This window comes from Empidonax traillii, unplaced genomic scaffold (assembly GCF_003031625.1).
Source record: "Empidonax traillii isolate 1590-97213 ecotype Southwest subspecies unplaced genomic scaffold, ASM303162v1 scaffold157:size2224338, whole genome shotgun sequence".
Classification (NCBI taxonomy): Eukaryota; Metazoa; Chordata; class Aves; order Passeriformes; family Tyrannidae; genus Empidonax; species Empidonax traillii.
Genome location: NW_020955350.1, coordinates 956,858 through 982,374, shown reverse-complemented (window position 1 = coordinate 982,374; position 25,517 = coordinate 956,858). Strand labels below are relative to the sequence as shown.

The 25,517-nt window shown below is 42.6% G+C and overlaps 1 protein-coding gene across 1 annotated transcript in view; it reads left to right on the top strand.

Annotated features, from left to right (window-relative positions):
* Window positions 1-6,387: 6,387 nt before the first annotated feature.
* The window catches only part of DEPTOR (DEP domain containing MTOR interacting protein), a 77,590-nt gene continuing 58,460 nt past the window's right edge, over window positions 6,388-25,517 (top strand). The window contains exons 1-2 of the mRNA XM_027884915.1: window positions 6,388-6,514; window positions 6,681-6,776. Of these exons, the coding sequence (XP_027740716.1) occupies window positions 6,691-6,776 (86 nt within the window). The 5' untranslated portion in view covers window positions 6,388-6,514; window positions 6,681-6,690. The remainder of the gene's footprint in view (window positions 6,515-6,680; window positions 6,777-25,517) is intronic.

Genomic DNA, 25,517 nt, shown 5'->3' with positions numbered 1-25,517 from the left:
TGTTCAAGCTTCTTTCCCTCTGTTTCCTTCAGCTCAAGTCCTACTTACATTCTCAGTGGGATGCTTTTCTCTCCAATGCTTTTTTCTTTGCTGGTCTTTCCTGTACCTTTTTATCCTCATTTCACCCTTCTTCCCTGGGCAAATACACTTTTCTGAAATTTTCTTCTTGGACACAGCAAGTACAGACTGATTTTGTGATACTTTTCTTCTGCTGAAGTGTTGAGAGCAGAACAGTGTTCTCACTACAGTTCAGCCCTTGGCAATAGCTACCAGGTTTTCTATTTCAAGAAACCCAAATTTGTTCTTATGAGAAAACCTTTATATGTTTCTGCTTCATCCCAGTTCTGTCTGTTGGTGCCTCCTTCCAACAGTTCCTTTGGCATCCAGTTTCCCTGATGCAGAGCTGCAGCAGAACTCTTTCTCCATGAAGAATTCTGGTTCTCAATAGCACTAAAAATACCTTCTCTTTGGTTCAATAAATTGACTGGTAATATCCAGTCATTTTGCTATATCTCAGCACAATGCAGATTCTGATTTATGTGTTCTTCTGCATCATGTTCTACTGAGTTTATCTCCTTACTTCAGCACTCTAAGAGATCCAGAAATATTTTGGGAACCCAGGAGGTCCCAGACAAACAGTTAAATGTAGAAGAGAATATTGAATTATCCAGTGTTTTACTGACTTTAATTTTTCATTTTGCTAGATTGGGTAGTTATTTTCGGTGTTCATTTTGGAGGGAAAATAATGATGGAGTCAAGTATGTTTGTGTTTTTAATTGCGTTCAAAGATTGTATTGTCTAAAGATTATTCCCTTATAAAATTACCATTAGCTTAATTTAACAGTCTTTTTCTTTCTTCATCAATTCACAACAATTTTCCAATGGGCATTTTCATACTTAAATTCTTGAAAGGACCACAGGGTGGCAGAGCAATTAAACACATATCTACTGGGAGCAGTTCTTTATGCAGACATGAGCAGACAAGAGCCGGGAGAGCCAGAGTAGCTGCTGGTGGTGATTTTCCCAGTGGAGCTGAGTGATGCCATTGGTTTATAGTGTTTCCAGTGTCTCACAGAAATGGTGGCACAATGGCAATGTGCCCCAGACAGGTCTGTCAGCCAGAGGCGCAGTGGGTGTTTCTCAGCCACGGGATGTCTCTGTGTGCTGCACAGCCTCACCTGATGACAGGATGGGATGTGGTTAAGGAGACAGACTGAAACCTCTGCTTTGGAGCATACTGGTTGACAAAGACTATCTTTCTTTTATTAAAAGCCTCGTCAGTCTATGTCAGTACTATGACTCTGTGCCTCATAAAAGCAGCTGTTTGGCATCTGTCAAACTGCATGTGTTCCTGCCACCAGAACCACACATCAGCAGACTCATGAGCGCTGCGTTCCTGCACCCGCCACCTACCCCAAACCCTGGCTGTGCTGCTCACCCCAGGAAGCGGAAGAGCCAGATCACCTAAGGCAGAGTGTGCTCCATCATGGGCAGTGTGGAAAGAGCAATGGTCAACAGAAACTTGGGCTGAGAAGCAGGAATAGATAGCAAAGGACAAGTAAGACAACGAGATATCTTAGACTGAATCTCAGCTCTTAGATGTTGCCTCCCAAAGGAGAAAAATACCCCAAACCTAAGTGTTAAGGGCTGATCATGACTCAGTGTCAAACCATCAGTTCAAGCCACAGTGGTTTAAGCAAACATTTTTTTTAGATCTTGCAACCACACATCAGAGTGTATTAACACAGATATGGCTGGGGGACAGCTTAAGAACCAGGGTTTTGCCACAGCTAGAATGTGTTCACACTTGAGAAAGGGTTTAGAAATCTGTTCATTTTCAGGTCTTAGTCACACTTCCCAGCTGACTCACACCTCCCAGTCCATGCATGAAGCTGGATACTACACCATTCCAGGACTACAACCTGGACAAAACATAACGATGTAGACATAGCTTTGGCTGAATGAGTTCATAACTGCTATTGGTTGATTGCAGAATGAAATAAAGAGGAAACAAACAAACAAATAAAAGAACTACTGGAAATACACATAAAATGTTCAAAGATAAATCTTAGGCTTCAGACAGGTTTACAGGTGCTTTTTGACATGTAAATATTTTTCTGATGCTCAAAATTAGAAATTATTGCAAAACAAATGAATATACAAAATAAGAGGGATTAGAAAATATTCCAGGTGTATTAAAGTAGGGTAGATAGAGTGGATAGAACAAATGGCATAATTGATAGAACAAATGGATTGGGTAGTGCAGGATGCTGGTTTAATAGAGCATAATGTCAACTGGAATTATTTGGGTTACTGATCTGATGTGAATTTTGGATCTTTTATCTTATTGAAGCTGCTTGTTTCTATAAAATATTTATCTGTTCACAGGAGCAAGCACTAAAACACGTATCCATCTCCTAGTTTTGCTTTAGCTGTCAGTCTACACAAGAAATCTCGCTATCTCTGTCTGTCCTAGTGAGTGTCTGAACATTTAATGCAAAATGGAAAAGCTGCAGAAGGACAGGCTTAGAAGGCCCCTTTCAGATTCTCTCTGCATATCTCAGGATCAAAATGCCTTTTTCTCTGCACTTCAACTCACTATTATAACAACTACCAGGTCAGTGACACATGAAATGTAAGAATCATGAGTCTGCTGAAAAGTTGGACAGACTTTGAAAAATTCCTCCCGTTATCTCACCATGGTGGCTTTTGCAGGAACCTGGATGCTATAATAGAAAAAGAGAAGTTTAAAACATACTTTTTTTTTTTTTTTTTTTTTTTTTTTTTTTTTTTTTTTGAAAACTTACTAACTTTTCCTGTGGTTTATCACAAGACTAAAATTAGCTTGGCCAGATGCATTCAGTCCTTTGAATCACAGAAGCACTGATTCTTCCGACCAGTTCCTAGCAGACAACTTAAATTGTTCCAACTTAGAGCAGAAATGAATGTTATCTGTGCATTGGCATGAATGGGAAACACTTTTGTCCATAGCCTGAAAAGAGGAGGGGAGATTGGACAATACTTGGTAGTGCCTCTGGTTCCCCTTGTCAGGCCTCTAGTGCTAAGGAAGTCAGCCAATTGAAACACAAAGGCAAGTGAGTTCTTTTTGCAAATAAGCATGGGAATATAGAAAAAAACCCTCCACACTAATTTTCCACGAGTGTTGCAAGAGCTACTTAAATGAAAGGTCAACTTAAAAGCTGAACACCATTTTGTATTTGTCTTCCTCAGTAAAGAGAAGGACCAGGTATTTTAAAATTTGGTGTTTACATAATGCTGTCTCTTATACAAAACATGTTAGTGAAAACAAAGCTGTTAACCCACTGAACAGCTCACCTGCTAATGCCTTTTGTCCCTGAAGTACTTCACCGTCTTTTGCATCTGTGTCCTTTTCCTGTTTAAAAGGCCCTGGTCATTCCAGCAAGGGAAAGACAAACAACCTTATATGGGAGCCAGGAACAAGACTGTAGGAGAAATGAGAAGTATACACATGAATATTGGTAATTCTTCTGTGTGGATGTCTCGTGTTAAAATCAGCTCACAGAAAATTTAGACTAGACAATTGATTTAGCAAATCTTGAGTTAATTTATCGAGTCAAAATGTAGGCCACAGATGCAATAGTCTTTAAAGCAGTGAAAGCAGTATTCTTATTTCACAATGTAAACATCTAGTGTTTCACCACTTGGGCATTTACTAAATGAGATAAGAAAGTTTATACAATTTGCTAACATGTTTTCTAAACCCAGTACTCTGGTACAATGTGCCTATTCATGCATGATGTTCCACAGGGCATTTTGTCCTTGGTGGTTCCAGTGTGCTTTATACCTTATTGCATGCCAGAGAGCCTCTAGCATCATCAAAAGTCATTGGAAGACACTAGAGCTTCTCATACCTGTGGTACCAACTCTCCAGACCTATGTAGCTTTTGTTACTCTCTTGAAGTTGTGGAGGATGACTTTTGAAGTGTCCCAGGACTCCAGCTCAAAGATCTGTCATGTTTCTGGATAAGGAATGCCAACTGTTGGCTAGCTACCTTCATCTCACTTAATTTCAGCCATGCTAAGGTAAAAACAAGGTACAAACATTCTAGCAGGTTATTTTGTGCAGCTTTTTACTGGCTCTTGACTGAAACATGATCCTTCAAGGTTATATTAATTAACCATTTTTTTGGGTGACACCGGGCTTGGAATGACTGATACCCAATTCCCTCCTCTCAGGATAACTGTAAAAAATTTCAGTGTGATGTTATGGAACAAATTAAAAATATCAGTGTGCAAAGGGATATCAGTGTGCAAAGGTCAACATGGTTGTCTATAATCATTAAATAATTCAGCACAGGAACTGGCCTACATTTTCCAGGTTGCAAGACTGCAAGGAAAGATACAGATTTCAGGCTGAGTTCCACAAACACCTTGTCGTGATACCTTGTCACCTCACAAAGACAGCTGCTTCTCCCTCTTCCACCTCTTTTGTTCCTGTTTCAAGCTGCCAAGGTCCACTCCACCTTGGTGTCAGCTCTGGCACTTGTTGCACCCTCTGACCATCTGCCCAGCTCTGCTCACTGGCTCAGAAGAAATTCTCCGCTTCTGCTATGCTTCTGCCTGTTTAGTGAATTGAATTGCAGCAAGAAGAGGTCCTAAAAGTGGGAAAACTAGCATAAGACACATTGCAGATTGTACTGCCAGAGCCTGGAAGAACAGTGTATCTCCTTTCAGCAGCAGTGAATGGCTGAAATTAGCCAAATCCAGGTGATAGAGCCAAGGACTTAACAGAAATGGTTTGCAATTGTACATTCACAAGAAATTGTCTTTCCTTCAGTCATGTGATAAAGTGCTTGATAAAAATTACTGTGTGCATTCTTTGTGCTAAAGATAAGGTCAGATGAGATGGTTGTTTCAATTCCCTTTTTGCTTCCAGCTCTGTGAATCCGTACATTGTATATTTGTAGTATATATATATATGTAGTATATAGTATTATATATTTGTAGTATTTGTAGTGGAATTAGAGGGTGTCTGCAAGTATTCAGATTAAATGCATGTCTTCCAAATTCACAGAAAGTAATCTCAAGGTGTAGTCCTACGTGTCCTCTCTCCCTGGCCCATTCCACAAATGAAACAAAGGCAGATTGTGTTTTTTCCCCTTTGCCATCCATGGACCTCTAGTGCTCTTTGAGACCCACGAAGGTGCTCATTAAAGGGACTCCACTGGATTGAAACAAAGGTCCATCTAGTCCTGAATTGATCTCAGTGTCTCTAAACAGATGCTTAGGGAAGAGCAGGGAAAGCATATATGATGTGTCACACAAGTGCTTGCCTTGTGAGGCAAATATTTTTAGAACAGAGAATTTCCTGAGCTGAATGTGGCTGCTGTCTGCTTAGTAACCCTCTGCAGATTTGTTTTCCAAATATTTTTTTCCTTTATTCCAAGTCCATTTTTTTACATCTATTACCCCTTTGGTAATACCACAAATCTACTATGGGTTGTGCAGAGAATCACTTTTTTCTCGTTGTCTGTAGCCTGGTTACCACCAGGGTCACCTGATTCCCTCTTAGTTCCTCACCTTGTGGTTGTAAAATTATTGTTTTGGTCGTAAATCTATGACAGTATTGCAAATACTTCAGCAGATGCAATTTCCATGCACATAGAGTATGTGCAGGCAGAAATAAAGGCAATGAGTAGACAATCAAGGTATTACATGTGTTTGTAAATGAAAACCATGGTTGGACCACTGCAGAAGATGGTTCCTCTTGATTTTTTTTAAAAAAGACAGCGGTTTTTTTACCCCATCAAAAATGTTGACAGTGTTCATGACCTTGCAATTTACTCCCACTGCCAAGACTAAATGTTCCTCTACCCTCAAGAATTCTGCATCCTCTGTCACCTGGAGAGCAAGAGTTGAGGTGGGCAGGGGACCAAGGTCTGAAAACAACCCCTGGGTAGCGGATAAGCAGAAATGCAGACAGGAGGAGGGCAGTAGCAATTTCTGAGGGTGAAACCTTAGATTACTAGCTCCTTTTCTACGACCCGCCCCGTGCTGCATCTATAAGGGTCACTGCCAAGGCGCATCCCGCAGTACCTGGGCGGGCGGCAGCGGCATCCCAGCCCGCGTAGCCGGCTCGGCTTCTCCCAAGCGCTGCCTCTCCGTGTAGCCCGTGCTCCCGGCAGCCCCGTGTCACAGGGAGGCCCGGGGACTTTGCACCCGCGGGAAGGGAACCACGGACTAGAAGAGCTGTGCCTCCAGCCGCCTCCTGCCTCCCCGGCCGGGCTGGAGAGGAGGGAGCAGCGCGGCAGCAGCCGCCTGTCTCGCAGCCCCCGGCGGAGATCCGGCCCCTTCCCGCGGGGGCAGCGCCGACCCTGCCGTGTGACAGCCGGGGGGGGACGCTGCTGCCTCGGCGAGCCCGGCTGCGGCGGCTGCAGCCATGTGTTTCTCCGCCTGCCAGTGACACAATAACACGGGAAGCGGCGGGAGGGATCCGAGCCTGCCGAGGGGAAAAGTGACCTGACCCGCTCAGGTGAGCTGAAGCGGCGGGGGGTGGCAGCCGCTGCCTCCCAGCCCCGGACGAGCTCTGCGGCCGCCGGGGCCGGGCGGGAGCAGCCCCGGAGCTGCCGGCGGGGGTGGCGCGGCCGGGGGGCGGCGGGTCCCCGGTCCCCCCTCACCCGGCGGTGCTGTGCCCGCAGGCCGGCGGCGATGGAGGAGGGCATGAGCAGCATGCAGCAGAAAGCGGCGGAGCTGGAGCACATGGCCGAGGTCCTGCTCACCGGCGAGCAGCTCCGGTAAGCGGTGCCTTCCTCCCGCTTTGCCGGGGACGCGTACCCGGGGTCAGCAGCAGCCCCGCTGACGGCGAGGCTGGGGAGGAGGAATTGCGGGTCGGAGTGCGAGGGTCTGTGCCCGCGGGCTTTCCTTGCACCGGAGCACCTGCCCTGCTTCCATCGCGTCCTCGGGCTCCGGCCCCGCTTCCAGCAGCGAGGAGGAGGAGGGGGCCGCAGCCAGTGCTGTGAGCCCAGGGAGGTAAAGCACCGCCCGGGGGGCTTCTGCCGCGGGCACCTTTGCTCCCCTGTGTGGAGCGGGAGGCGGCTGGGGAGAGGCTGCTGCGTCACTAAAGGCATCAAGCGATGCAGAAGGAGTGTGACGTCTTTAAAGATTAAAACCCCCGAAGAAACCGTAAGCGATAAAGTGTCTGAGCACCCCACGGGGAGCCCAGCCGAGCGTCGGGCACCGCTCCCGCACAGCCCCGGTGCGGATCGGCGCTGGCAGCGGCGCCGGGCGCTGACCCCGCAGCGCTGCGCCTTACTCCGAGGGCTTGTTTTTATTTTGGATCAGCTGGTCCCAGCAGATGGAAGGGGATCCCTACTGTCAGTGCCAGCAGTAATTAACAGTGCTTTGTGAGTGGAGTTGTGTGCGGCATAGGAACCTTGAACAAAAATGCCTGACTCAGTTAATTTTTAACTTGTGTGATGTATTTAATGTGCCGGCTGTACCCATACACTAGAGACGAGAAAAATGAATTTTAATGCTTTCAGTTTGGTGATGAAACATCTTGTGATTGAGGAAGAAAATTCTCATTATAATGTTGTATGATTAACTAGAAGGAGATTGTAAAAAATATTTTCCTCGTAGTTTTTGCTTGAATATTTTTTACCTTTTGGCTCTATTTTTTTTATATCTTTTTGCTCTAATGACAAACACTGCAAAGTGATAGAAATGTTCCTTGACTTGGGAGGTGCCATCATTGCTGCTGTTACAGACACTGTTACTGTTGCATTCAGTGCGGTGAGGAGCACTGACAGCTTGTGATGTCCATGGTTGGAAAGTAAATGTTGTTTTGCTGCTCTGGCTCCGGTACACACCAGTGTGTGCTCCAAGCTCGAGATTCGGCTTCCAAGAACCCTGAAGTGAAACCAAGGGTGATAGAGTACACTGGCACTCCACCACTGGCTCTGCATGGTGGAGTTGGTGCAAAGTTTTTCATCCAAGTGCCAAATAAGAATCCTGCTCTTCCTAGAAGTGGAAGATTTAAGGCTAATATGACATTTTCATTGAGATCATATAATCTTTCTGAATACCTCATAGTTAAATGTAAGAGCCAAAGTTTTGCAATCTTTCCCTGGAGAGAAGACTTAGGAAACATCAATCAATCTGGGTCCTAGAATCAGCTCATTAGTATCACAATGAGCAATCGGTATTTGTCATTTTATTTATTAAGGTCATGAAACATGGTGTTCTTTTTGGGCAGAGTGATCTGCAGATACAAAACAATTATTCCCCATCCTGTGAGGTTACCTATGGACATTCCTTTGCGAATCTGTAACACGTGGCCTAAATATACTGGGACTGTGGGTACATGATCAAGTCAGTGTGCATAATGTCTGGCTACTGCTGAATGGGAGGATCCACTCCTTTTCCTACTCCCTAGCAGTGTAGCCCCATCTCTTCCCTTGTGCCTGCTCATGTACTTCTTGCACTTCCTGAAAGCAGATCCAGTGTGGTAATCAGGTGGGTAGGTTAGTTTTCTGATCTGCTGACTTCCAGAACCCCCAGAAGATAGGTGGTGGGAATGTGGAGCCAGGAACAAGAACAGGAGGTGGTAGAGAAGAGGTAAAATCTCCCATTTGTGTATCAGTGAACTGTTGGGTGAGGTGGAACTGTATTGTAAAAATTGTCTTTATCTTCCCGCAGATTTTTATTAACTTTGTTTCTCTGTTGGGACAATCTATGCAAAAAGTTAGTTTTCTTCAGTTCCCAGACAACAAAAGCCACAAAATAAGTGATAGAAAACTGGCCAGTAGACAAGTTTTAGCCAGCCCCACTGTCCAAGGCAAGTGTAAAATGAAAATGTGGCAGGTTTTCAGGATCAAAGACAGGCTATATCAGCAGCCTTTGGGGCAGGCAAACAGATGATAGAAAGCCAGCACACACATGCACTCAAGGAAACACACTGTACTCTATTCTTAGTGATGCTTACAACTGCAAGATTAGCCCCCAGCGGGAGTGATGCAGACAGACAGGTGATTATGTGTGTATTTGGGTGAAAGTGCATGTGAACAAGTGTTGCATACTGCAGGATGAACACATAACTTTGGAGTAAAAGTGTAAAATGAAACTGTGAGCATGGTGTTACACAAACCCAACCAAATGTAGGTATTTAAAGCACTCTTGTACTAGACCAAACAACACGTGTATCTAAAGACTTACCAGAGCTGCTTAATTTAAATTCCTTACAAGGTTCCTACTGCCCATCTCGCCCCAGCCTCATGCGTTGCCTCATAGCTCTCGTTCCTGTGTTGCACATCTGTCCCTCTCTGGCAGGGACTCGATGCAGTGAGGGCTAAAGCTATTTGAGACACATCTTGGCAAGCCTGGCTTTGCACACTGGCACTGCTGGTGGTGGGGATGGAAGCCCTGTGTCCCCTTCCCCTCCCCAGGCAAGTGCCCACTGGTTAGGGGAAGGAGAGGAAGAGGACATAGAGTTTTTTTTTCATTCTCCTTGCTCCTGTCCCTCGGTTTCTTGTGATGTGTGTTTCACCTTTGCGAGGTCAGGAGCTCTGCCCAGATGTGTGCTCTGTCAGCTGGCACCCAGGAGGCTGGCTGCTGGCATAGGCTAGGATGTAGATACTGGTCCATAGTGGGCATGATTTATGGAGAAAGAAACAGGATCTTGAGGTATATTTCAGCTAACATGGTAAATTTTTACATCCGATAGTGTCCTTTGTCCTCTATACCCAGCAGCTGTCTGAGCAAATGTCTAACTCTACCTTTGGTTACTAGAAACACATTTTTTAAAGTGACGACATCTGAAGTTTGGGTCTCGACAAGCCTTTCAATTATCAGTGTGACATATCAGAACAGATCCTTTGGCAGTTTCTGCTGCCATGCAGAAAGTAGGAAGAGCAAGGCAAGAGCCAGGGTGGGCATGATCAGGCTGTGGGCTTTGCAGGCACTGATGGCCCTGTAAGGACAAACTGCCAGGGCTCTGGCTGCCTAACAGCTCCAACCACCCAAAAACCCGGCTCTTCCTCTGTTCTGCTGCAGATTGAGAGACCCTCTAAGTTGCTCAGTGGTGCACTCTCTTTTGAGGAGGCTGAAGTGATGAGTATGGAACTGTCTCCTGGAGAAACTGTGAGCTGTGCTTGAGAGCATCCTGGGGCTTTCAGCTTCCTTGGAACAGGGAGAGCCCTTTGAAGCCTCCATCCTACTACATCCCTGCCTGCAAATCCCTGCCTGGTACAACCCTGGGAAATGAATGTCCCTGGGCTTCCTTGGCCTTGCTAGGAGTGCCTGAAGAAAGGTGTCACATCCTTAGTGCTTTGGATAATCATTGTTGGAAGCTTAATAACAAGAACATAAAACGGCACTACTGAAGTTCATAAGAATTTTATCAGAGGCAGAACAATTCCAAGCTCATTTCCCTCCTGGTTGAAGGCAACAGGTTGTGGCCGTTTCAGCGCTGTTTGGCAGAAGGATTAAAGTATTATCTCTCGCTGGGTTTGAGTATTAACTTGATTAGAGCTGATCTTGCCCTCTGGCAACCAAAAGCAGTTTCAGTGGGCATGTTTTGATATACATGCTGGCTGCCTGTCTTACAAGTTAAGGGTGTCTGAAATCTTCCTTGTCTGCTAATTGTTTCTTGATGCCAACTTGTCACCAAAATCTCATATATCTCCCAAGGGCTATATTTCTTGCAGAAAATATGCCTAATAATTCAGGAATCTTCAGCTTTCAGTTGACCAAACAGCAATATTGAAACAATGCCTATTTTTTTCCTTTTTTTTTTTTTTTTTTGTAAATCAGAAATTGCCATTGTATATATAGTGCACTTCTCTGTAGTATGTGTAACTTAAATGACACTTAATGTCTCTGCAGACTCTTTATCACCAGCTTTCATGAGAAGCAACACCTTTCCCAGTTCACACGTCTGTTAAATAGTTGACTAAATAATGATGAGACTTGTTAGATGAGCCAGTGATTTTGGCGGAATAGTTCTAATTCATCATGGTCTTTCTTTCTGCTTGAGGAAATATGAAGCATGTTTCTTAGAGATTTTTCTTTCTTTCAAAAGAGAGAAAGGGCAAGATATGATTCAACAAAACTTTGTTTGCCTTTTTATCAGAGTTTGTTTTATGAATTTTGTCTTACGAATGAGCTTTTACTTGGTAAACAGCTACAAATTTTGAAGTTGTAAGACAAAACCAGTTTTCACTGGAACATTATCACTTTAAGAAGACAAAATGGAGTGCCTAACTTTCAGAGTCATGGACCTATAGGTCCGTAACATTTTTTCTTCCTCTGAGCAATAAATAGTCAACTTATTTTCATGGTGGTAAGATTGAAAGTTCATTGGCACTCTAAGGTTCAAAGAGCCCAGGGCACATAATAGTAACAGTTTCTAGAGCAACAATGTCAAAAGACCCTTAGTGTTAATGTATTGCTATGATATAGAATTATATAAACTGTATAGTTACAAAATTTATTAAATGCTATTACTGTGTTTGAAAGTGTGTTAACACTCTAGTGTAAGCTTAGACTCTAAAAGGACCGTAAGGATTTGAGATATACAGTTGTATAGAAGTCACTTCTTCTCATCAGCTCCTGACAGATCTTCAGCTATTAAACAAATGTTTATGACATTTGAAGAGACAGAATTCATTAGGATGAGATTTTATAATCTGCCTGGCCCAGCCCAATATTGTATTTCCACCTAAAGGGATGATATGTTTTTCTACCCCATGCACCTTTTTCTTGCAACGTCCTTAGTCCTTCACTAGTGATTGCATTTCCCTTAGCTAAGAGATACTGATTAGGTTCAAAACCAGCCCTGAAAAAAGTAGTTTTCAGTTGTCTCACTTGAGAAAGCCCTTTTCTGCTGACTTCTTCAGGGTGGATAGAACACAGGAGACTGTATCATCAGATTTTTGTGGAATAGAGTGCTCCAGAATCCTCTGCTGAAAAAATCTCATCTTCATCAATTTGTTTTCCAAACTCTAGCAACCAAAAAATTGGTAATCTTCTCTGTGAGGTTCCGTCAGTGATACACTGAAAGGAAAGGTTTCAAAGGAAAGGTTGGTAAAACTTCAAAATTGGTCTGAAATCAAGGTTTCCCACTAATTCTACCCTATCACAGCACTTTCAATTATATATTTTAATTAGTATAAATTATTATAATTTTATAAAAAGCATGTGTTTCTGAAATTTATATGTTATTTTTTTCTGGAATCTTTGATACTTGATGCACCCTTTCATGTGTTCCAATCTTGCCTATTTGTACTAATTCTAATGACAAGTCCCATGTATATATTTGATTCCTGGAATAGGAATCTCAATTTCTCATGTTCTTCAGTAGAATTTTGACCATTCAACATTTCTAGAAATGAAGATGCAGCGCAAGGCAAGCTGGTCTGTGTAGCACATGCAAGAATATTTTTTACTTATTTCATGTTAGAGTAGCTGTCTATGAAGAAGTGAAAGAAACTTGTTTCCATGTTGAGGGTCATGCAGGGAAGGCAGAATGAATGTGCCAGAATCAGTCTAAGTTTGCATTTACACCATGATCCCTGCTTCTGTGGGAGCAGTGGCCTTAGGCTGGCACCGTGACAGAGAAGTCCTCCTATCACTTGCCATTGTTATTTACTATTTGTGTAGCAATAACGCCTTGGAATCAGAGCTGTTTATCAGGTCCCAACAGGGGTAGCCACTGTATGCTCTGAAGAAGAATGAAGCCCTTGCAGCACAAATCTTGGCTGAAGTTGGTAGTGGTTTCTTGCAGCAGTGGTGGGTTGTGGACGATGAGAGATGTTCTGTGTGAAGCTGCCAAAGTGGGATTGTCAGGATTGGGATTTCTGGTCTGGGAGGTGAGACACTGAGCCCAAGAGTGGCATTCAGAAAATAAAATAACTCCGAAGTGTGGAGACGCAGAAAGGATACTGTGTGTACAGGGATGGGTAGGGTGCTCTGGATACTGTGTTCAGGAAAGGATCTGCACTTTTCTCCCTCCAAAGTCACAGTCCCCCTCCCAAGTGAGAGAGCAGACTGAAGCCAGGAGGAAGGTCAAACAGCTTTCACTATTGGATAGATGGACAGGGACTAGGGAGGAATCTTATTTTAGTTGAGGTGTTTCTTGTATCTGTAGACCCCAGTGCTTTTTGAAATGTAAAGCTCACAGAATTTCCGTGCTTTCTGTGATGTAGGACTTAAGAAAGTGGAAGATGTTGTCACAGCAGCAATTAGCCTATCTGCAGTCCATATATGTTCCTGATACAGGCTTCTTCATCCCATCACTAAGTGTCCAGGCACTGACTGCAGGCTTGGTGGTAGCTCTGGGCTTAGGGTCTGCTCTCAGAAAGGGACATTCCCTCCTGAGGCTCCAGGCCCTGCTGACTTTCTGCTTTTTATTTTTATAACCCTTGTATTGTGGTTCTATTAACTCTCTTGCCTCTGTCATCCTGGCAGAGCAGACCTGTGTAGGTCCTTTTGCTAAGTCAAGGATACTTTTTCCTCCATGTTCAAGGCCAGTCACCTCCCCAAAATATATCTATGTGAGAAGAGGGTAAACTGATGAAGAGCTGGCTGAAAGGGGATGAAAGGTTGGGGAAGAAGCAAGAGCTAATTGGGTTTGGTTCATGTAGCTGGTCCTTGAATAACTGAGTTGAGGCTCTAAACGTTAATAAAGATAGAAGCTTCAGGTCTCAGCAGAACCATTGGCGTTTGCCAAGGGAAGGATGCACTTCATGTGTTAATCATGGGTTGTACTTTTTTCTTAAGCAAGATCAGGACATTTAAACCATATATTTAAAATAATTTTAATGTATAAACCATTGTAATTAAACAGGTGTTTCTGCCTCCTGATTCCCACCCCTGTTCTTCCCCTCATTGGACTGGCTTAAGCACCTCTGTACCCATCACTGTGTGGTGACCTGCACTGGGGGAGTGATCAGCAGGGCTTTTGGAAGGCTGGTATTTCAGTTGGGTCAGTTTTACAAACCAATTTACCACATGACCACATAAAAGCTTTCTCTGAAGAAGTACAGGGGGAGAAGTGGGTGCTGGCTTCCCCCATGTCACTGAAACACGTACAGTTTACGGCTGTGGTTTACTGATACAGCAGATCCAACTGCAGGCTGCCTCTGCCCCGCTCTTATCTCTTCCCTTGCACTTCGCACTGGTGTTCGTCTGGGATCACAGATTCAGGGAACTGAAGCAGCTGAAGCCAAATAAGAAAAATTTAGCTTTCTAAACGGGTTCAGCATGAAGTCAGACCAGTGCCAGCACTGGGGTGGAGGAGCCAGCAGAAACACCTGTCAAGGACAGAGAGAGGGGAACAGTGGCAGCAAACTCACTGCTGGGTTTGCTCGACCATCCCTCCAGGGATTAATTTGCTGTATTCCCATTTAAAAATTTCAGACTCCAGTAGAAGGCAGACTCTAAAAATCATGTTGAGTTTAGTTGCCCAACGCACATGTTGTTACCTGAGAGGAACAGAAAATAAGTGTGCAATTTGCCAAAGCTTTTTCTTTTTTAAGGTTTTCACCTTTACTTCTGCACTCTTATCGTGGAACTGTGCATGAAGGGAGGTACAAATACTGACATTTCATATGTTTTGAAATTTTTACTGTGTAATTCATATGACCAGCATATCCCAGTGCTACCCATGTGACAGCACTACTTCAGAATTCAACCTCAACCTGATTATCAGCCTTTTACAGTCTTCATAGTTTGTGTCTTAGCAGCACTTCAATCCAGTAAATGCAGTCAGATCTCAAAGATGAACTTTGGAATAATTATAAAGTGTTCCTGGTTGGGCTTGCTAATTCTGAGCAAATATAGAAGTGAGTTTTCACATAACAAGGCTGTAATTCGCCGTTTCCTTGCAATTGTGTAGGTGAGTACCTGATCTACCACAGCTGTGTCACAGGAGTTTGCAGAGAGATGAGAGTTTTTTGACCTACCTCAGGGGTAGGGCATGCTGTGGGTTTTACAGTGCTGTTGAGCTGATGTGTCTGGCTGCTGCTGCAGAAAAGAGCAGCCCAATTCCTTCGGTGTGGGGATCCTGCTGCTTGGCTGGTGAGTGTCTAAGGCCACGGTGAACAGTCTGGGAAGCTCAGACAGGTTATTGTTGTGTGAAACCAGCACCAATAGCAATGTAAGTGGTAAGGTCAGCTGTCCTGGGGTTAGGGAGCTCCACAGACCCCACCTTTTACTGGGGGACCCCACAGTGAGATTGGCTTCTTAGGGAATCAGTTTCTGATACTGAAGTACAGCTCTGCCAGTCCAGGATCCCCTTCTCACCCTTTTCATCAATTCTTTCCCTGCCTGACCCTCGTTTATATGTCAGGTGTTTGGTAAAGATCATAGCAATGCTGGGTGGGATTTGGGTGACTCCATCCAGACAGCCCTGTGGGGGAGGGTGCCTCCTGTATTAAGGCAGCAAGCACAGAGATGCTCACTTGAAGATAAAAAATCAAATTGCAAAATTGTAACTAAAGGGCTGGTCAGAGCAAAAGCCAACATACCTAAGAGATGGTGATAGCAAAAATGGGAGCTTGAAAGGAAAAGTACAGTAATCCTGCATTTGATGTGACTGAAGAGGAAGAGGCAGTAGAAGGAATCAGGGAGATGAACACTGTTTTTCTGATCAAGAGCTGTGGCAACTCTCTCTCCAAGACGATGTTTGTCTAGGACAGTGGATAGAAGAAGCCTTGAGGCAGAAAATGATAGGGAAGAAGAGAGTGGAACAGAACTTGTTCTAGGGGAGAGGTATAGCTGTCCTGGAAGGGACATTGTGTGAGGAATCTGCGGAGACCAAAGTTGTTCTGCTGATAAACAGCACTATCATATTTATCCTTTACAAGCCTTATATACTGTACCTGCTTTTGGAAGGTTGTCCCACCCACGGTAACACAGAGGCCATTTAGCACAGTAGCCTTTGACTTGGCATTGTGGAGGTTTGTGTGGGTTTTTTCCCTTGCTTCTCACACTAAGTGGTGTTGCCAAAATGAGTGTTTTCCGTAGTGTTTCCATTAGTGTTCAGCTGAGCTGTTGTACAGCCCACTGGCTCTGTGTCTGCACCACTTTCCTGCGTATCAGCTCAAATGAGTTTCTTGGCAGTTGAAAAGAAGTTTTTGTGTGTCATATCTGTTGCTCTTCACATTGTGGCTCACGTCTTCAAAGCACTGGGGCTTCTTAAAGCAAGCCTGTGTGTTCCTTTGTGTTTTCACAAGCCAGTCTCAGCTTTGATTCAAGAGGCAAACGAAATGCAAGTCATGATTACAATATGGTTAGTAAAAACAATGATTTTTAATTTAATTCCAGGGAGTATTACTAGATATTCACAGGAATCTAAATTTGTGAGTGCTTATCTAGAGGAATCAGAGTCCAACATTTATTTACACTCATCCTCTTTGGAAGGAGAATCTGACAACACACAGCTACATATCACTCAGAGTTAGGATTGCAAATAATGGAAATGAATTCTGAAAAGATATTAGCTAAGCATTATTTATAATGCTGATTGCCAGTGGTAGAAAAATTTCCTTTCATTTTTTTCAGAAAAGATCCTTGTCTTGATAATCATACACCCTTTTTTACAGTAGCATTTAATTGTTTGTATAACTTAGAAATCAGGGTGATATAATAGAAAGCTGTTAATTGTTTCCCGATGCTCAGGATGTAATTAACTTATACTTTCCTCTAGCTGAAATCAATTTATTTTTACTAAGATATAGAAAGAGTAACTCCTAGCTTGAACTGCTAAATTGCTGCTTGGTCAGTGCAGACAGGAAGATTGTGATGGGAAGAAGCTCAAAGTAGCATTATCATGTACAAATCCCAAAAGAGATTGTACAAATACCATTTTGAGAGTGATTTGGGTCTAGAAACCTAAAGAATGATCTTGGCCAATTAAAGTATTTTCAAAACATAGCATTTGGACAAGCTCAAACCTTTCAGTTCCTTTAGGAAAGGCAGAAATAGATGAGGTTAAATTAGGTTAATAAGTACATCTCTGTGGTGAGAAGAATAGGAGCCATTGGTATCATACTATGCATGTCTAGTTAGATGAGGCAATGAAAGGGTGTTCTCAAAAGTCCACCAAACAGAAGAAATAAGGCAAAGTTTATTATATGCTGATTTTAATAAGATTTATTTATTTATCTTTAATTTATGCAAAATAATGCAACTCTCTAAAATAGACAGGAAAAAGGTGTCTTCATACAAGAAGCAAGACCCAAGAAAGACTGGCTCTCAGGGTAGGATTGGGCTGGAGCAAGTGATGTACAAGGAAACTCTGAGGGCTTGGTCTGCTCAGCCTAGAGAAGGAAAGGCTTGGGGGGGATCTTGGGGGGATCTTACTGCTGGTTGCAACTACTAAAATGAGAAGGTGTAGGCAAAAGGAGAGAGAGTCTTTCCAAGGTGCACAGGGATGGTACAAGAGGCAATAATCAAAATTTGCAAGGGACTTTCTAATTAGATATTTGGAAATAATTATCCACCATAAGGGTAAATAAAAAAATTGGAATAGGGGCTCAGAGAAGTTTTGAAATACCAAAATCTTGCCCGGACATGGCCCTGAGCAACTGGTACTAACTGGATATGCTTTCAGTATAGGTTGGACCAGGTAAATTTTAGAGATCCCTTTCAACTGAGTATTTCATGAAGGCATAGTGTGATGTCTTCTTTAAGCTATGGTGGCTCATATTATCAGCTTTTTTGTTACTGGCTGATAACCAGGTATTATTATCTAGTCAGTGGAAATGGTGGCAGGACTTCTAAGAATGCTTCTTAACTACTGCAGTGCAAAATCAGCTAAGTTAGTTTGTACCACTCCTCGTTCTTACATTGTCCAGCTTTTCAAGCAAATTTAAGGGTGAGAAATGTATCCATGTCCAAATGAATGCCTAAGAACTTTAGAAAGCTCTCTATTTCAGCTCAGGGTTTTAGGAAGATTTGAAGGTGGCAACCTGACTCCCTTGACCTCACTGTCTTAATTTAGGCCAGGATTTTACCCCAAATCATGTGATATTCCTGAGATGCCAACATTACAACTCTTCCAACCACCAAGACTGCTTTTCAAGGTTCATTTCTTAAGAACTTGGGGCGCAGAAACCAATGTACAGATGGCTAGGACATGGTAAGTTTATATCAGTCCCTGAAGGATGAGAATAGGGAAAAGACTGGAGACATTGCACAGAGTAGTACGTGCTGGAAGGCCAGTAGGTCACAGTGCCAGAAATCCTGCTGGCTGTGTAGTGTTGGCATTACACGAGGAACAGTAATCTCAGGGCCAGCCACCTGCTCCTCTGTTCTCACTGCCTGCAGAGTGTTGCTACAGATGGATTGAGCCCTCTCAGATCCTCTCACACTGTGCACAAAGGGACCACTTTTGGAGTTCGTGTGCACAGGTTCCTGTGCGTGGTCCTGCAGCTCCAGCTTCTGTGGAAAGAGGACTTTCAATCACGTGTTGAGGGGGAAGAAAGTGTTTGAACTGTTAACACTTTCCTCTCTTGCAGTGTCATGTCTCATCCTGTAATCCATTTGGAATGTAATGAGATACATTCCCTTGCTGTTACAGATGCGATCAAAGACATGATTAAATCAAGCATGTACCCAACCATTATTCCATCTTGTTAATAATATTTCTTTCGACATGCACAAAACAATGGGATTTTTGCTTTCTCTGTATGCTATTGTGCTTTATTGCAATGTTGTAAGGCCTAGGTCCTTCAAAAATATTTCTTAATGGGGGAAAATCTAGTCATTTAAATTTCCTATGAAGTGGTGGGTTTTCCAAGTGCTGTACTTTGGTCCTAGTGTAAGGAATCAGACACAGGGTGTTGGAAGATAATTGCTTGCATTTACTTTTTTGGGTTATAGGGGGGCTAGAGCTGCTCCAATCTAATATATTAAGAACTTCATATGACCTTTTTTTTGTTGTTGTTGTTGAATCTATAAATCAACACCAGCTGAAACAGCATATTCTAAATCATTTCACATGAAATATGTTTGTACTCTGTGTTGCTTTCTTTACTGATGAATATGGAATATCTGAGTTTACATGAGACCAGTAACAACACTATTCTTGGGAAACACATTATTGGGCCAATAGGAGAAAGAAAAAGGGGTTGCACAATAAACATGGACTGAAAACTTTATTTTAACATATAGTTGCTAAGGTAAAGTTCCAGTGGACTAGAAATTGTGAAATTTTGTTTGCAGGCTAAAAACTGTACACAGCACATCTCTTTATGTAAAATATCGGTATTTCACCTCAAAGAATGAGAAACCTGTAGAAAAAGGCACAAAAAGGTGTTGACCACTTGATCAATGGTTTCATGTCTTCAGTGGCCCAAAACCTTTTGCAGTTTCAGCAGTTCATATATGCACAGTTTACTTACATGGACTGAAATCTTGTAAATCTCTATTGACAATCTAGACAAGGGGATAGAGGGCACCCTTGGTCAGTTTGCAGAAGATACCAAGGTGGGCAGGAGTGTTGATCTGCTGGAGGGTAGGAGAGGTTTACAGAGGGATTTGATCAGGCTGGATCAATGAGCCAAGGCCAATTTTAGAAGGAACAACAAGGCCCAAGTGCCAGTCCTGCATTCTGCTCACAACAACCCCATGCAGTGCTACAGGCTAGGAAATGAGTGGCTGGAAAACTGCCCGTTGGAGAAGGACTTGGGGGTGCTGATCGACAGCCAGCTGAACACGAGCCAGCAGTGTGCCAAGAAGGCCAGGGGCATCCTGGCCTGTGTCAGAAACAGCAGGAGCAGGGAAGTGGTTGCCCTCCTGTACTCAGCACTGGTGAGGCCCAAATTCTGTGTCGAGTTTTGGGCCCCTCACTACAAGAAGTACACTGAGGTGCTGGAGCATGTCCAGAAAAGGGCAATGAAGCTGGTAAAGGGTCTGGAGCACAAGTCCTGTGAGGAGAGGCTGAGGGAACTAGAGTTATTTGTCCTGAAGAAGGGGAGGCTCAGGGGGCACCTTATCACTGTCTACAACTACCTGAAAGGAGGTTGTAGCCAGGTGAATGTCAGTCTTTTCTACCAAGTAACAAGTGACAGGGCAAGAGGAAATGGCCTCAAGTTGCACCAAAGGAGGTTTTGATTGGATATTAGGAAAAATTTCTTCAAGGAAACTGTTGTCAAGTATTGGAATGGGCTACTCAAGGAAGTAGTGAAGTCACCACTGCTGGAGGTATTTAAAAGACGTGTAGATGTGGCACTTGGGGACATGGTTTAATAATGGACTTGGCAGTGCTGGGTTGAGGGTTGGACTCGATGGTCTTAAAAACATTTTCCAAGATAAACATTTCTATGATTCTATGATTCTGTAGTTCAGCATTCATTAAACTCATTTTGGTTATGTTCAAATTAAGACCTAATTAGCACTGTACTGTGCTTTAAAAGTCAGGGTGAATAATGGACTAAACCTTGGCACGTGCTCTGGTATCCCTGTGGCTGGGCAGCTCCAACAAGAAGCCCCTGTGGTCTGCCTGCCCACCTGTGCTTGTTGTAAACATCTGAAGAGCAACCGTAGCCAGGCTCCTACAGATCCTGCCTTTCTTGAGGACAAGTGATGTCAGGGCTTGTCTTGAGTAAATGAATTGGATTAACACACAGTGTTGGGCCATTGATAACCACGATAGGTGAATATCTGAGTCTGAACCACTCAGCTCCTCTTGTCCTGTTACCCATCTAAAACCTGTCTCCAACTGTCTGTGCAACACATGTTTTGGATTCAAGTTTAGACCCGAGACAAAGTTTGGAGTATGTTGTAAACATAAACATATTGTTGTAATCTAAATCCAGCAGCATTCTACTGGGGCTGATGCATACGTAAAGCTGACGCCACTACTTAGTGAATAAGGGTCAGGGTGCGTGTTCTGAGTTATTAAAGAAGTAAGAAGTTGCAGTTTGAATTTATTGTCAGAGCACATAAATACCTGTTCGCTGACCTTTCTGCATGTTGGAGAGAGAATTTTGCCTAAAAAGAGAAATGGCAAACACATGCCCAGCAATGGGAGTAAGATGTTCAGTAGAGCAACAGAATTTCTTTGGGTCCTTGTGGATTTATTTATTATTTTAAAGGAAAATTTCCATTTAATCTTAAGAGCAGAGGAAGATTGCTTCTGTAATATTTATCTTTTCAAAGCTTATCTACTTGTGAGCATTTGACAAGGCCTAATCAAACAAGACAAGATCCTTGATAGCATCCTGACAGAAGGAACTATTCATAAAGAGTGGTTATGGCACAGCTGTGTATATGCCATATATGAGATGTAGAAAAATGCTGAGCTATTCAAACAAAACCATTCCCAGGCTATATTTTTGCAAAAGGAAAATCTTCGAAATAGAATTAGTATTTAACTAGGATTTTTATTAATACATTGTCCTTAATGATAAAGTTCTTCATTAGCCTACCAGAATTTAGGCAGTGAATGACTTCATGCTATTACATAATCCCCTAAATTCATATGCCATAATTCTTCATGTTGTTTGTTTTTATGACCTAGATAAAGAAAGAGATTTAAAGCAGATAGGTTGGGATTTTGTCATTAAAATATTTCTGTCAGAAAGGAATCCTTTCTGTGTTTAAAAAATGAATACAATAGTGTTATGTTGCAAAATTGTTGAGTAAAATCATTACCATTTGCGTAGATGCATTTGGAACTTATTCAGTGTAGTCTGTGGCAATCAATAGATTTCCAAGACATTTTTCATTTTTGCATCTCTAGATGGTAATTTATTTCTTCTTTTTTGTTTGGCATTTGCAGTGAAACCTAATTGGATATTACAGGATTCTCTTTAAGAAGAACAAGTGTAAATGAGCAGAATGTTAATTAGGATTACACTGATTTGTTGCCTCCAGCTGACTGTGAAGGTCATACTGGCGTATATTTTACTCCCAAAGCAACATTTTTCTGAAGTAAACAAGGCAATTTAAGGAAACTCCAAAAGCCTATAACATCATCCTATTTAGGCTTCTATTATTCTATTTTGATTTTTTTCACTTTAATAATTGCATAATCTATGTTCTTTCAATAAATAAAATAAAATCATATGCCACTATATAATTTCAGGCTAAAAAGACCAAGGTGACTCTGACTAGGTAGACAGGTTCCTTGTGGTAGCCTCACAAGATCTCAGATTAGAGGCTGGAGGTTCCTGCAAACCTGGTGATCTGGATCTCAGCAGAATGAATGGATGTTGCACGTGGAGGCAGGAAAGCCACCTGAGTTCAGACATGTAGAGACTTCAGCCAAGGGTGAAATGCAGAGTTGGGCTGTGGAGCTGGCAGAGCCATCCTCTGCCGTTGCAGTTCATTCTGGCTTCTACACTTTGATTTAGCAAGGAAGCAGAGCAGACCCTTGGCCTCTCTGCATGCTGCTACCCAGCAGATCCCCAGCCATGTCTTGACACAGTTGTATGCCTCAAGGATTGCTGGATTTCCTTCATATGTTGGAGGAAAACTTGCCCCTAGATTGGTGTCGACTGTATGGTAATGACTGGCCAGTTAATCCCTGTCCTTCCAGTCATCCACATAAGGACTATTGCATGTGTGCACAGTAAAAAAGAAAAACAAGGAACACTCCATGGCAAAAGCAAGGAAGCATGCTCCCAAATGTGGACATCTCTTGTTATACCTATAGCTCCTGAGCTTTGGCAAACACACAAAGTATGTATATCTGCATATGTACTTTTAATAAAAGCTTTAATATAAACAGCAAGTGTCTTAGTATAGGCAGCATTTGAACTTTTCTTTTTTGCAGCTGACATGAACCAGGACTTTACAAAGGCTGTGAGTCCTGATGTGGTGCATTCAAAGGCCAGCCTGTGATTCTCTTCCTTCCTGTAGTACTCTCAAGATTGTTTGCAGATAGCAGTGTAAAATCATGTAACTATAAAACATGAGACTGGAAGGTCTTCTGCAGAATATTATAACACTTAATCCTTCAATATATTATTACAGTTCTCTGAAAGTCATTTAAGTTCGTTGTAAGTAACAGTCATCATTGTAAGCTACATCACTGCATCTATTTGAGCTTATTGTTCTTGAATGACATGGCATAAACAAAACGCAATATTTAGATGATGTTCTGTAGTATCATATACAATTACATGAACAACTGGATTTCCCATTATTTCTGGAAACATCTCAGTTAACACAACTTAAGGTTGATTTTGGTTTTTGTATGGTCTCTGCCTGTTTTCAGCCTGTAGCCAGTGCAAGTTTCACTATGGCATATTCAGCTATTTCTGACTCTCTGTTGCTTTCAGCCTCTGAGTTCCCAGTTTTCAGCAAAGCATTTTGTTGTTCGTGCAGAGCCTTAAATTTTATACTCTTACCTGTTCCTCTATTTCTGTTTATGCACAGTTTAATCACCTCTAGATATTCCAGTCAAATAGAACACTTACTTTAAGTGTCTAAAAATTTGAATCAGTCCCAGTTTTATTTTGCACTTTTGTGGTCAACCACTGGATTTCAACGAGTTCTGGGAGACAGTGAAAAGAACTCTCTTGCATCATGTCTTCTGTCAGTGTAACATGCTGCATATTGTGGTAATGCCAGCTGTAGGAGGTAAAAAAACATGAATCAGTGCCAAAATATTGTAAGATTTTTTTTTTTTTAAGAAATTCAATGCAGAATGCCTTTTTTTAGTGACTACTTTCCCACTTACTATCACAGCTTCCTTCAAAATAAAAATAAATTCCAGTAATGCAGTTATACTAAACAAGAAGAAAATGAAGATATTAATATAGAATGGAAAGAGATAAACAAAGTTTGACAGTTTTAATACAGCCTACTGTATATTGAAATAGTATTGCATCTACATTCATTTTAAGCTGAATCTGCATATTTGTGGAAAATGAGTAAGAAGTCTTTGAGCCTTAGCCTCAATATAAAATCAGGTTTGTTGACAATAGTACATAACACTAAGTATTTTATTACTCCTTTTATTACCTGTCAGGCACTGGCTCTCTGTGCTTGATGACGTTCATGATTACACAGCAGAGTATTTGGATAAGAGTTTTGTGTAGAGATGGAAAACACTTGGTAAAAGCAGTTGGGATATTACTGCAGCATGAAGCATTATTAATGATGAAAGCAGATCTTTTTTACTTGCTTTAAGCAGGGTTGCCAAGGACTGCTGAAAGAAGTCCAAACAGTTGGTGCTCCACTGAGAAGCATAAAATATCAGGGAGAAGATCTCCTGCACATATGCGCCTCTGAGGTTGAGATCAGCCAAGCCTGGAAGGACTTTGAGCTCAGAGGTTACCCAAAGCCATATAATGTCCCAGCAAAACTATTTGTCACTTATTGACAGGGTGGGAGAAATACCAAACTGCACTTGAGATTAGGCACTTGACTGATTTCACTTCTCCCATGGATTTCTTGGGTTATCTCTGGCAGATAACACCCCCTTTTACTGTTTGCTCTGCAGACCTGTTCAGTGTTGTGGTGCTCTGGGCAGTACAGGTTTGCTCTTCCCAGATGTGCTGAGAGATGGGTGGGTGAAAAGACCTCCTTGTTTCTCAGGCTGTCTGAAACTTGCTGCACACACTGCGAGTGACCAAGGTCATCCTCAGGTTTTGCCTCTGGATAAGTGTAAAAGAGAAGTCAACCTTGCTGCATAAGGGACCTTAACCTGTAGCTTCTTTTGGCTTCCCTACCTCCTGGGGGTGCAAGGTGCATCCAAGAGAGGAGTTGTCACACAGCAGGGCTTTCTGGTACTCACAGCTCCTTGTGTTCTTGCTGCAGCCCCTCTTCTTGATTCCAGTGATGCAGAACTGTAATTCAGCATCCTATTCCCCAGATCCTGGTCTGTCTCTCTAAGTTCCTGAATGGCAGTGCTGGCAGCAGTAGCTGTAGCAGTAGGGCTTGTGCTCTTTGACCTGTATTTGCCCTGTTTAGCCCATTTAGCATTTCAAAGGAACATTCTCCTCTTCCAGCCATGTTACTGAGATAACACTGCTCCTTCCTGAGTTTGCTATCCACAGAATAATTAATTTATTGAGAGGTATTTTAGCATAAGTCTACAAGAGGTGCTGGTCTTATGGCTACCGTGTTAATCCGGTCAAGGGATGTCTATAGCAACAATTCTCCTATGGTTTCTGGTCTGCACTTTGAAATTTTACTGGTTTACTGTAGAAGTCTTCAGTTTAGATTTGGGAAGACATCCTTGAGAAAATTATCATTGATTTAGTAAGCCTAAGAATATCCTTGCAATGGAGAAACAGAAAATTAATGGGGAGAAAACGTAGTTGATGGATATAAACCAGGATGGCTTGCTCTTCAGTGGAAAGTCCATCAGTTCTTTCGGGGATCCACACAGTAGTATCACATAGACTCAGACTTGCATACATGCATCCCGTGGTACATCCCAGCTCATCCCCACAAGAGTGAGAAGCACAATTATATTTGGCTTCTCTGTAGAGAAGGAGAACTGTGAGTTGCTGAGTTCTGACAGCTTCAGCCCAGAAAGCAAACAGCTGGAGTGAGAAAGGCAGACTTCTACTTTCCTT